The 12125-nt window shown below is 65.5% G+C and overlaps 2 protein-coding genes across 4 annotated transcripts; one reads left to right on the top strand and one right to left on the bottom strand.

Annotated features, from left to right (window-relative positions):
* Window positions 1-27: 27 nt before the first annotated feature.
* CLASRP (CLK4 associating serine/arginine rich protein) lies at window positions 28-9900 on the top strand. Of its 2 annotated transcripts, XM_082496791.1 has the most exons (21): window positions 28-54; window positions 807-994; window positions 2348-2445; window positions 2992-3093; window positions 3928-4007; window positions 4255-4339; window positions 4753-4898; window positions 5005-5101; window positions 5290-5368; window positions 5581-5654; window positions 5859-5900; window positions 6051-6278; window positions 6926-7177; window positions 7644-7823; window positions 7938-7977; window positions 8928-8988; window positions 9073-9131; window positions 9235-9281; window positions 9377-9459; window positions 9683-9707; window positions 9808-9900. In XM_082496791.1, the coding sequence occupies exons 2-21, from the start codon at window positions 896-898 to the stop codon at window positions 9848-9850; spliced, it is 1920 nt and encodes a 639-aa protein (XP_082352917.1). In that variant the 5' UTR covers window positions 28-54; window positions 807-895; the 3' UTR covers window positions 9851-9900. The 2 variants fall into 2 exon arrangements, with proteins under 2 accessions (XP_082352917.1, XP_082352918.1); XM_082496792.1 differs by lacking the exons at window positions 28-54; window positions 807-994; window positions 2348-2445 and adding an exon at window positions 2763-2888.
* Window positions 9869-11872, bottom strand: GEMIN7 (gem nuclear organelle associated protein 7). Of its 2 annotated transcripts, none has more exons than XM_082496794.1 (2): window positions 11824-11872; window positions 9869-10363 (listed from the first exon to the last, which is right to left on the bottom strand). In XM_082496794.1, exon 2 carries the CDS (start codon window positions 10353-10355, stop codon window positions 10002-10004), a length of 354 nt encoding a protein of 117 aa, XP_082352920.1. In that variant the 5' UTR covers window positions 10356-10363; window positions 11824-11872; the 3' UTR covers window positions 9869-10001. The 2 variants fall into 2 exon arrangements, with proteins under 2 accessions (XP_082352920.1, XP_082352919.1); XM_082496793.1 differs by lacking the exon at window positions 11824-11872 and adding an exon at window positions 11674-11727.
* Window positions 11873-12125: the final 253 nt, after the last annotated feature.

The following is a 12125-nucleotide window of genomic DNA, read 5'->3' on the forward strand; positions in this document are numbered from 1 at the left end:
CCCCCCGCGGCTGCACTTCCGCTTCCGGGTCGCTCCATGGCCGTTGCTCCGGCGGTGAGTGTTTAATGGCGGCGGCGCCGCCTCCCCTGGTCTGTGTCTCTCTCCGCTCCTCCGGTGGGTCCCCCCGCACCCGCCGGGGCTGCGGCTCCCGCTCACGGGGCGGCGCGGTCGGGGCTGCCGGGCTTGGACTGGACGGGACGGGACGGGCCTTCTCCGGGGCCTGTGCCCGGGCCCTCTCCTCCCTCGGCCCCGGGGGCGCCCGGTGTCCTCCCCCACCCCGGGGGCTCCCGGAGTGTCCCCCCTCCGCCCCGGGGGCTCCCGGAGTGTCCTCCCCCGGCCTCGCAGGGCGTCCGTTACTTTCTCCCCCTCCGCCGCCCCGGGGGCTCCCGGTGTCCTCCCCCGGCCTCGCGGGGCGTCCGTTACTTTCTCCCCCTCCGCCGCCCCGGGGGCACCCGGCGTCCGTTACTTCCCTTCTCTTCTCCCCGCGGGCTCACGGAGTGTCCCTGCCCTGCCCCGGAGGCACCCGGTGTTCTCCCCCAGCCCCGGAAGGTGTCCGTTCCCCCTCTCTCCCCCCGCCCCCCCCCCCCTCCCCCCGCCAGCCCTGGGGAGTGCCCGGTGTGTCGCCCCCATCTCCCCCAGAGCTGCCCGGTGTGTCGCCCCATCCTACCACCCCCCATACGGGTTACCGAGGGTCCCCCTTCCCTCGTGTCTGCGCACCCCCCGCCCACAGCCCTCCCCTTCCCAGGGGTGTCTGGTTCCCCCCCTGTCTCTCCGTGTCCCCTAACGCAGCCCTCCTCCATTCTCAGGCAGGGAACAGCCATCCCTGCACCACCGTCTCCTCCTCCATACCCGGCAGGAGCCCCCCCTGGCACGGTGACAGCTGGGGGACGCCAGGATGTGGCACGAAGCCCGCAAACATGAGCGCAAGCTTCGAGGGATGATGGTGGACTACAAAAAGCGAGCTGAGCGCCGCCGGGAGTACTACGAGAAGATCGTGAGTGTCCCCGGCCTCTTTGTCTTCCCCCACCCCGGGGGCAGCGGTGGTCCCCGACCATCCCTCGATGGGCCCCGATTTGGGAACTGCCTGGGGCGTTTGGGAACCGCCTGGGCGCTTCTTGACTGGTGTTGGGGTAGAAGAGGGATCGATAAAGGAGCTGCGGTGTTCGCTGCTGCCTCCCCGAGGACCCCGTTGGGGTGTCCCTGGGTGGGTGCCCTAAACCCACACAGGCAAAGCCGCCTCCTTTTGTGCTCTCCCTTTTCCCCACAGATCGGGGCTTTAGTTTCCCCTCTTTTCCAAGACTCATGCTCCCCCTTTTCCTTGTGGTTCAGGGCTCGGAGCTCCCCCTTTTCCCTGAGGCTTGGGGCTCCCAATTTGCCCTTTTCTCTGGTGCAGGAGGCTCTGCGCTCCCCCTTTTCTTGAGGTTTGGGGCTCCCAGTGCCCCTTTTCTCCAGCACTGGAAGTTAAGGGCTCCCCCTTTTCCCCTGGGCTCGTGGCTTCCCCTTTTCCCTGAGGTTCAGGGCTCCTGTTCCCCTTTTTTCCTGAGGCTCCCACTCCCCTTTTTCCCCAGTGCTCAGGGCTTTCCATTTTCCGGAGGCTCCTGCTCCCCCTTTTCTCTACTGCTGCAGATTTAGGGTTCCCCCTTTTCCTTGAGGTTCAGGGCTGCAGTTCCCCCTTTTCCCTGAGACTCCCACTCCCCCTTTTCTCCAGCACTGGAGGCTCCGGGCTCCCCCTTTTCTTGAGGTTTGGGGCTCCCACTGCCCCTTTTCCCCAGGGCTCAGGGTTTTCCCGTTTCCCCAAGGCTCCCGCTCCCCCTTTTGTCAAGCACTGGAGGTTAGTGGCTCCCCCTTTTCCCCAGGGTTCGTGGTTCCCCCTTTTCCTTGAGGTTCAGGGCTCCAGTTCCCTCTTTTCCCCGTGATTCCCTCTCCCCCTTTTCTCCAGCACTGGAGGCTCCGGGCTCCCCCTTTTCTTGAGGTTTGGGGCTTCCACTCCCCCCTTTCCCCAGGGCTTCCCCTTTTCCCAGAGGCTCCTGCTCCCCCTTTTTTCCAGCATTTGAGTCTCGGGGCTTCCACTTCCCCCTTTCCCCAAGGCTCCCACTCCCCCTTTTCTTCATCACTGGAGGTTCAGGGCTCCCCCTTTTCCCCAGGGCTCGTGGCTGCCCCTTTTCCCTGAGGTTCAGGACTCCTGTTCCCCCTTTTTCCCGAGGCTCCCCCTTTTCTCCAGCACTGGAGACTTGGGGCTCCCCCTTTTCCCCAAGGCTCGGGGCTCCTGCTCCTTTTTTTTCCCAGTCCTTGGTGTTCTTACTCCTGTTTTTGTCTTTCTGACCCCGGGCGTTTCTGCTTCTCCCAGAAAAAGGACCCGGCCCAGTTTCTGCAGGTGCACGGCCGGGCTTGCAAGGTCCACCTGGACTCGGCCGTTGCGTTGGCTGCCGAGAGCCCTGTCAACATGTGAGTAGCCCCTGTGTGGGGCTGGAGGAGTTTCCTGCTATTCCCCTGGGCCGCCGAGGGGGTTTGGGAGGAGCACTCGGTGCCTCGCCGAAGGTTTCACCTTCCCCGGGGGACTGTCGTGCAGCCGCAGTGTCTTTGAGAGGCGCCGAGCCTGCTGGCGAGGGTTCAGGGGTGAACGGGGGGGGGCTTTTTGCCCAGACAGTGGCACATTCTCGGGTTCTCGGCCCTCTTGTAGCGCAGCCCCCCGGGGCTGGCCGGCTTCCTCCCGCTCTGGGAAATGAAATCTGGGCCTGTTTCTGCCCATCAAAGCTGTATAAAAAGGACTCGGCTCCTCCTCCTCCTCCGCCAGAGCTTCTAGGAGACGCTGCTGCGGCAAACGAGTTGCTTCTTCCCCCCTCCCTGCTCGGGAGTGACTAATCCTGGAGAGCCGAGTGTGCCCACCGGTGCTCAAAGGGTTGGGTTGTATGGTTTTGGGGGGACCCTGCTCCTCCCCGGGGGGGGCTTCCTGGCTGTCCCCCAGCCCTGACGCCCTCTCTCTCCCCGCAGGATGCCCTGGCAGGGGGACACGAACAACATGATCGACCGTTTCGACGTGCGGGCGCACCTGGACTATATCCCCATGTACACCCCACCCCTGCTGAACCCCATGTAAGCCGGGGGGGGGGGCACCGGGGCACCCCGCTACCACGGGAGCTGCCTGGTGCGGATCAGACCTTCTCGGGTCTGTTTTGGAGCGGTTGCCTGAGGTTTCGTGGCTCGCGAGCCTGGCTGGGGTCACTGCAGGGTGGGCAGGGCGTTTTTGTTTTTTTTTTTAAACTTTATTTACTGGGACCAGTGTGGAGATCCCAGTAGCAGGAGGCTAAGGTGGAGCGAGCGCAGAGGGACGGGTAGGGCTGGAGCATGGGGCGAAGGGCAAACCCCACGGCAGCTTTTCCCTACCTAAAACGTTAGAGAGGGCGGAGCTGAGTTTTTTGCAGAGGTCTGCAGCAAGAGGACATGACGAAAAGGCCAAAATTAGAGCGAGGGAGTTAATTAATTACCGGCACAACCCCCAGAGGGGGGGGTGGGGTCTCTGTCTCTGGAGAGAGGCGCCGCTCATCTGGAGTGGGCTGCTGTAGTCAGCCCGGCTTTGAGCAGGGATGGGGCAGAAGGCAAATTTTCCCCCCAGGGTTGGGGCTGGGGACAGCATTGTTCCCTGCTTGCTGCTGCTCCGACGCCTCCTTACCCTCTGCGGCCTCGGCACGAGCTCCGGAAGAGGAGTTTGGCCCCTTCTCTGGGTTTTTAAGGGAATCCCAGACCAGCATGTGATCCTCTCCCTGCAAACCCCAGCTCTGCTCTCTCCGTCAGCGAGGAATCTGATCTCGTTAATCCCAGCGGAAAGGGGCTGTGGTTTTTCTGTGGCCCAAAATCCCCTGGGGAGAGGGGAACCTCCCTCTCCCCAGAGGCTTGCGAGCACCGAAAGCTGCTTCTCCTCCTTTCCAGCTCCCCCGAGCAGGAGTCTGACGAGAGAAAGTGTAACTACGAGCGGTACCGAGGCCTGGTGCAGAACGACTTTGCTGGCAGTAAGTGTCTCCTGCAGGCGGGAAGGTGGGGGCTGCGCTGAGACGGGGCGAGTCCCCACGATTCGGGGGAAATCCTAGCTCATCGAGGCCACGGCTTGGCAAGGGGACAGCCTTGTCCCTGCTCTGGGGGTGGCAGGGCGCTGGGAGAGCTGCGTCCCCTCTAATGAGCTGTGGTTAATCGCCTCTCTGAGCTGTTCTCTCTCAAGTGGGCGTAAAGCAAACTGGTAACATCCCTGTGTGGTTGCAGTCTCGGAGGAGCAGTGCCTCTACCAGATCTACATTGACGAGCTCTATGGGGGACTCCAGAAGCCAAACGAAGATGAAAAAAAGAAGTGAGTGTAAGAAGAGGTGACAGAGGATGGTTGTCATGTCCCTGTCCTCGTGGGCTGTGCTGGGACAGCGTCTCCACGGCCTCGGAAACATCCACCCTTCAACTGGTCCCAGTTTCCCCTCTACTGGGGTGGGACTGAGCAGCCGCTGGCTGCCACCGTCCTCCCCCAGCTGCTCTCGGTGACGCTCTGAAGTTGTCCCCTGCGTTTCCGCGCTGAGATATCCATCTTATTCTTGTTGCTGCGGCCGCGAGGCTGTCCTGGGGCTGAGCGGAGCGGTGGTGGCTGAGGAGGGAGGCAGAGGAAGGGCTGGTTTCTTCCCGAGGAAACTTTCTGCCCCGACACCTTCTTGCCCGGCGTGGAGCCGCCGCGCTGGAGGGGAGAGGCGGGCAGGGGCTAAGTGTGTCTGTGCCCAGGCTGGCGGAGAAAAAGGCCTCCATCGGCTACACGTATGAGGACAGCACCGTGGCCGAGCTCGAGAACTCCTTGGAGAAGCGAGGGGAGGAGGAAGACTCCGAGGAAGACAGCAACACAGACGAGGACGAAGTCATCCCTGATATCGGTAACAGCCTTTCCTTACCGGGTGGCTTCACCCGCAGACGTGCTGAGCGCTGTCTTGCCCCGGTGGGAGCTCGGGGTGCGCTGAGCTGCCCACGCTCTGCCCGCAGATGTGGAAGTGGACGTGGATGAGCTGAACCAGGAGCAAGTGGCCGACCTGAACAAGCAGGCGACCACGTACGGCATGGCAGAGGGGGACTTTGTCAGGTAGGGCTGGCGGCCAGGGAAAGCTCCAGGAGCCTGGCGGAGCCTCGCTTGGGGCTGAATCCTTTGTGGATGTGCCTTTTGCTTGGATGGGGGCCCTCAAAAACCTCCCCCGAGTTCAGGCTCCCTCTCTGGGTGCTGCCCAGCGGGCTGTTGTTGATGGTCTCTTTCTTTTTGGCGGGCGGCAAAAGGATGTTGCGGAAGGACAAAGAGGAGGCAGAAGCGATTAAAAATGCCAAAGCCCTGGAAGAGGAAAAGGCGATGTACTCGGTAAGGGGAGCTCCGGCCGGCTCTGCCCTCTCCCGCTGCGAGCTGTGGGTGGCGGGGAGCCTCCCGGGGCACCGGACTGGGCTGTGCGGCTGCCTTAGCCCCCCCCAGTGCTCCTGGAGGCACCTCTGCCTCCGGAGGGGGGGCGGAAAACACCCAGGGCGACTTCTTTTCCCCTAGCCGGTGCCGTCTCTTAGCTCAGTCTGCTCTCCTAGGGCCGTCGCTCTCGCCGCCAGAGGAGGGAGTTCAGGGAGAAACGCTTGAAGGGGAGGAAGATCAGCCCTCCCAGGTCAGCTCCCGGCAGCCGAAACGGTGTTCCCATAGCTCGGCCACGGCCCTGATCCGCTCGTATCCATCCCGGGTGGCTCTTCCCTGCTCCATTGCAGGGCTCTGTGCCTGTGCCAGCTTGTGTGGTATCCCGGGGGCTCCATCCCCCAGTGACGTCCCACCGATTTCCTGATTTCTCCTTCCCTTACGCCCTCTCCTCTCGCAGCTACGCACGGAGAGACAGCCCCACCTACGATCCCTACAAACGGTGAGCGGCCGCAGCCCCGGCACAACCGGGTTCTCCAGTCTGGGGCTGTCCCCTCCCTGCGGGTCCCCGTGGCCGGTGGGGAACGTGGCACCTGGCATTTTTTTTGGGAGGGAGCGTTTTCAGTGACTGAAGCCGCCTCCCTCCTCGCAGCTCCCCCTCAGAGTCCACTTCCGAATCCCGCTCGCGATCCCGCACCCCGTCTCCTGGCCATGAGGAGAAGATCACCTTCATCACCAGCTTCGGTGGCAGCGATGAGGAAGCGGCGGCAGCATCCGCGCAAGCCGGCGGTGTCTCCAGCAAAGCCACCGCGCTCAGCAAACAGCGCTCTGCCCCAGGGCAGCCGGGCAGCGCCGCAGCAGGTCATAGCGCCTCGTCCCGGTCGGTAACTCTCCCATCCGGCTCATTTTCCCAACCCTTACCCGCAGAGACGTGGTGGCAGTGGGCCAGGCGAGCTGCCGAAGCCGTGGCCCGGCCGCTGGCGCTTCTCGAGGAGGGAGAAACGCGGTGGGAGGGAGCGGGTGGGTTCTCCGTCATGGAACGAGCACGGGATGTGCGCCTGCCCCGGTTCTGCGGTGCCGGGGTAAAGCTAGTTGGCTCAAAGATGATCTTCACGGCATCTCCATGTCTTTCTGGAGACAGGCAGGATTGGGGGCTGGAATTTGGGTGCGAGTCAAGCTGCCTCCTGTCCTAAAAGCAAGAGAGAATGTCTTGGCAGCTCCTGGAAGAGCTCAGGGAGGGAATCGGGGTGGCCGTCGTGGCCCCTTTCCCGGCATAACTGGGGTTCCGGGGGGTTTCTGCCCCCCAAGAGGAGCCCGTTGGTGGCTCTGGGGGTCATTCCGGCCAAAGCCAGCGTGGGGCAGGGGAGAGGTGCCTGTTCTCTTTGGAACTCCATGCCTGCAGGCTGTCGGCAGGGACCAGCCATGCTCCCGCCACATGGCACCATCCGGCACTGGGGTCAATGAGGGTCCCAGCCCCTCCTCACTCGTCCCGTGTGCCAATGGCTCATCCCGTGTGTCCCCTTCCAGGAGACGCTCCTCGTCCTCCTCCACCTCCCCGTCCTCCTCCTCGTCCTCCAGCTCCCGCTCCAGCTCCCGCTCGCACCGAGGCGGTGGCTACCACCGCTCCAGCCGTTATTGCCGCTCCCACAGCCGCCGGTACTCGCGCTCCCATAGCCGCAGCCGCCGCTACTCGGGAGGGGGCTCGCGGGACAGCCGGCGCCGCTCCAGATCCTACTCCCCCGATCGGGGGTACCGCTACAGCTCCCGCCGCCGCTCCAGGTGAGCTCTGCCCTCGGCTCTCCCAGTTTCTGCCCGTTTTGCCCCAGTTCTTCACTGGGCTCCTCCGTGGCGGGTTTCCCCGGTGGCTCGTCGCCCGCCTGCTCAGCCGGAGGCAGTGGTACCATCCCCTTTGCTGCCTCTTTGGGCCGTACAAGCCCATGTGTCTTGGCCTATTCCTTCCACTCGGTGCTCTAGCCCCTGCCAGACCAGTCCCAGTTTGTTACTGGGAAACCCACCCTGGTCCCCGTATCCATAAAAGGTCTCGCCGGTGTTAGATAACAGGGGAAAATGTCCCGTTGCTCCCCGTGCTAGTGGGTGGCATCACCCCAGGGGCTGCGGGACACCCGTGAGCTCCCCCAGCACTGTCTCCTCTTGCTGCTGGGGTGGGGGAGGCCCTAGTCAGCCTTTGGGTGCCCCCTTCCCGACACCCCCCACCCCCATTTTTACCTTAACTCTCCATCCGCAGGAGCCGTTCCAGGTCCGGGGAGCGTTACCGGCGAGGCGGCAGGTCCAGCCGACACTGGAGCAGCAGCCAGAGCAGCCGAAGCCTTAGCGATTCGCGGAGCAGGAGCAAATCGGTGTCTCTGGTGCGAGAGAAACCGCCGAGACCCGCGGCGTCGCCCGCCGTGGGGGAGAAACTGAAAAAGTGAGGGAGGGGAAGGGGAGGGGGGGGGGGGCGGATGGACAGACAAGCAGCCTTTGCACCGTCGTGTCCCCCCCTGCGCTGAACGGCCCCCCTGTGCTTTTTCTCCTCTTTCAGGGCTGACACTGCTGCTGGTAAAGAGACAGGAGCTGCCAAAGTCAGTAAGAATTTAACCTCACCTGTTTAACTGGCATCACTGCAGAGCAGGCGCAGGGACACGGTGGTGGATGGGCTGGCGGAGGTGCCGGGATGGGCGCCGGGTGTCCCCACGCCCCGTTGTGTCCCCCTCCTCGGCCGAGCACCCGTCCCGCTCCCTCCTTAGAGCTTGGGGTGGCGGGGGGGCTGCCGGATGGGAGCGGGGCTTCGGGGTCAATGGGAAGTCCCGGCTCTCTGGGTGGGTGCGGGAGACCCCCGGGATGCGGCTGGCACTGGGTGACATCTTCGCCAAAGCCGGTTGGGTCCGGGCTGTCACCATTGGCTGTCCCCATGACCGCTGGCTGTCCCTGCACCCAGCGGGTCCTCACGCTGCTCCCGGGGGGAGGGGGGTGTGGGGTGTGGAGGTGGTGGCAGGGGGCTGGCAGAGCCCCTCGCCCTTCTCGGAGTGGGGCTGTTGATGGGACGTGGGGCACGGCCGCCCTCTGCGGCTCCGTGAGCCCCTCTGTGCCCTCGGGCTGTCCCCAGTGTCCCCAAGTGCCTTGGGGCTGTGCCCGCGTATCCCTGGGGTAGATGCCACCTCCCGGGGCAGCAGGCGCTCTTGGCGGGGAGCGGGTCACGCTTCCAACGCCCCCCCCCCCCAACCGCCGGCGTTTGTCCCCCGCAGCACCCACGGGTGCCACGCGAGGTCCCCCGCTGCTCGGGGACACAAACAAAGCCCCCGGCGAGGTGGGCAGTGCCACCCGCACCCCACAGAGGGGGCTCAGTGGGGTTGCGCAGAGGTGTCACCATCACTGTGGCAAGACGGGTGCCAGCACCCACATCCGGCGCTCGAAGCCGGTGGCCGCCACGGGGTATAGGGGGGGGCTGAGGAGGGGGGGGGGGGGGTGGTGTCCTGCACCGTGTCCTCCTGCGTGTCCCCCTCCTTCACACGCAGCTCTGCTTCGCTTGCAGCCCAAGCTGACGCCGCAGGAGAAGCTGAAGCTGCGCATGCAGAAGGCGCTGAACCGACAGTGTAAGCGGCCCCCGTGTCCCCCCCCCACCTCCGTGCCCGCTCCGCGCCCCCTCTGAGCCATTTCCCTCTCATTTTTTTTAACAGTTAAAGCCGATAAAAAGGCGGCACAGGAAAAAATGCTGCAACAGGAGCACGAGAGACAGGTAAGGGGGGGGAGAGGGGGGGGGGGGCGGCAGCAATGCCAGGCTGGCACCGTGTACCCACCCACTTAACGGAGCCGCTTAACGGGATGCTCCTCTCTTGCAGGAGCGGGAGGACGAGCTGCGGGCCATGGCCAGGAAAATCCGCATGAAGTAAATTCTTTCCCGCTCCTGCCTGTTACCCCGGTGGATCCGGTAAATGTGACCCCCCCCCCTACACACACTCTCTCCTTTTTCTTCCCGGGCAGAGAGCGTGAGCGGCGGGAGAAGGAGCGGGAGGAGTGGGAGAGACAGTACAGCCGGCAGAGCCGGTCGCCCTCCCCGCGCTACGGTGAGTACCGGTTGCCCGCGAGCCCGCTGCCGGTGCGAGGAGGGGGGGGGGAGCAAAGGGGTTCAATCAAGCCCCCCAAAACAACGGGGAGTAGATCCCCTCCCCCACCCCAATCAGGCTTTTGCTGGAGGGGGAAGAAAAGCTGGTGTATTCTGGGGGAAAAACAGGTGGAAAAGGGGCTGTGGTGGATCACAACGTCACCTCTGTCCCCTCTGCTTTGCAGGTCGGGAATACAGCTCCTCCCGGAGGTATGTTGTTCCTCCCCTCCCCCCCCTTTTCCTACCCCACGGGTGGGGGGTCCCGGCGGGACTCCCACCCACCTCTCTCCCCCTCCCCATCCCTCCACAGGCGTTCCCGGTCCCGCTCCCGGAGCCCTCACTACCGTCACTGACGGTGTTCTGCTGTTGACAAATAAAGATGGCAAAAACCCCAATCCTCCCCCCAACCCCACGTGGTTGTCATTATGGTCAGAAAAGGGGTTTGGGTGGTGGTTTTGGGGTTTTTTTTTTGTTTGTTTGTTGGTTTGGTTTTGAACACCGGGGTCAGTCAAGGAGGAAGGAGTAGGCGAGGACGTCGGCGCAGCGCAGCAGCGCGGCCGCTTGCACCCCCAGAGGGGTCCGCAACGCGTCCACCTGCAAAGCCACCGCGTCCACGTCGGCGGCGCCGAAGACCGCGTCCACCCGGACCCCCGTCCGTAGGCAGAACCGGGTGGGACGGCCCCGGGCAGCCATCAGCCCCCGCAGGTAGCGTTGCCGGAGGGTCGCTCGAACCCCCTGTGCCGCTGCTGTGTCCCCCCCGCCGAGCAGCGCCTGGAAGCGGGGTGACGTGGGGCTGAAACCGCGGCTGCAGCCGTCGGGACCCCGCGGCAGCCGCAGGATCCCCACCGGTACCGGCATGGCAGCTCCTGGGGAGGAAGAAGGGGGGGGAAAGATGGGTCACTCGTAGCCCCCACACACTGTCTTTTTCTTCCACCCCCTCCTCCCGCCCCAGAGATGGATCCCTTCAAGCCCCACACCCCCTCTCCATGCCCCCCAGCACCTCCAGAAGATACACCCCACCCCACCCCCATCATCCCTTTCCTGAGCCCCACAGAGCCCCCAACCCCCCCCAGTAACCTCCACACAACGCCCCCAGAGCTTCCCTCCCCCCCCCTCCCCATGTGCCCCCCTACAGGTCCCGGCCCCCACAGCCACCCCCTTCTCATCTCCCCATAGGGCCCCCAGTGCCCTTCATGGGACCCCCCCAGGTCCCTGCCCCCGCATAGCCCCTACAGACACCACCCCCCCCAGACACACCCCCCTCCCCTGCTCCCCATAGGGCCCCCAGTGCCCCTTGTGGGTGCCCCCCCCCCCCCCCCGGTCCCTGCCCCCTACCTAACCCCTACAGACCCCCCCCACCCCTGCTCCCCATAGGGCCCCCAGTGCCCCTCGTGGGTGCCCCCCCACCAGGTCCCTGCCCCCCACCTAACCCCTATAGACCCCCCAGACACCCCCCCGCTCCCCATAGGGCCCCCAGTGCCCCTCGTGGGTGCCCCCCACCCCCGTATGCCCCCCCCCCCCAGGTCCCTGCCCTCCCCCTAACCCCTATAGACTCCCCCTAGACACCCCCACGCTCCCCATAGGCCCCCCACCCCCGTATGCCCCCAGTGCCCCCCCACAGGTCCCTGCCCTCCACCTAACCCTTACAGACCCCCCCCACAGACACCCCTCCCCTGCTCCCCATAGGGCCCCCAGTGCCCTTCGTAGGACCCCCCCCCACCCCGCAGTGCCCCTCCCCCAGGTCCCTGCCCCCCCACCTAACCCCTATACACCCCCCCCACAGACACCCCCCGCTCCCCATAGGGCCCCCAGTGCCCCTCGTGGGTGCCCCCCCACCCCTGTGTGCCCCCCATAATGCTCCCAGTGCCCCCCCCCACAAGTCCCTGCCCCCCCACCTAACCCCTATGGACCCCCCCCCAGACACCCCCCGCTCCCCACAGGGCCCCCAGTGCCCCCCCCCCCAGCTCCCTGCCCCCCATGTACCCCCTAGAGTCACCCCCACCCCACAGCCCCTCGTGGGCCCCTCCACCGGTCTTCCCCCCCCCCCCCCATAGAGCCCACGGAGCCCTCAGCCCCACACAGTGACACCCCCTCCCCGCCCACGCGTAGGGGTCCCCCGGCACACTCGGGGGGGTGGAAGGAGATTGGGGGGGGGGGGGGGGGTCCGTGGAGTCACCGTAGCGCCGGGGCCGAGTCGCCGCTGCCGCGTGGGGCCGCCGTTCGCGCGTGGGGCCGCCGCGCATGCGCAGCACAAGGCCGGCGGGGGCCGCCGCAGCAGATTCGCCTTAACGGGCAGCGGGGAGGAACGGACGCACACGAGATTTACCGGAGCTCTGGGGCTCAATGGTTTTTCCTCCCCGCGTCCTCGTCACGTGTCCCGCTGCCGGTGGCCGCTTCCCCCCACCCCCACCCCAAAGCCGTGGCGAAAGTGCGGAACGCTCTGCTCCCGCAGATTCGCCACCGCCGCCCCCCTCCCCGTCCCCGGGGCTGAGCTTGCCGCCGCCTCATCCCCCCCACACCCCCTCCCCGTCGCCGCTTTTCTCTCTTCTCTCCCCGTCCGTCGCCGTTTCTCCCTTCCCCGCCGCCGTGGCGAAAGTGCGGCGGCGGAGGCGCAGGCCGCTGCGGCGC

This window comes from Vanellus vanellus (genome assembly GCF_965231255.1).
Source record: "Vanellus vanellus genome assembly, chromosome: 31".
NCBI classification, from domain to species: Eukaryota; Metazoa; Chordata; class Aves; order Charadriiformes; family Charadriidae; genus Vanellus; species Vanellus vanellus.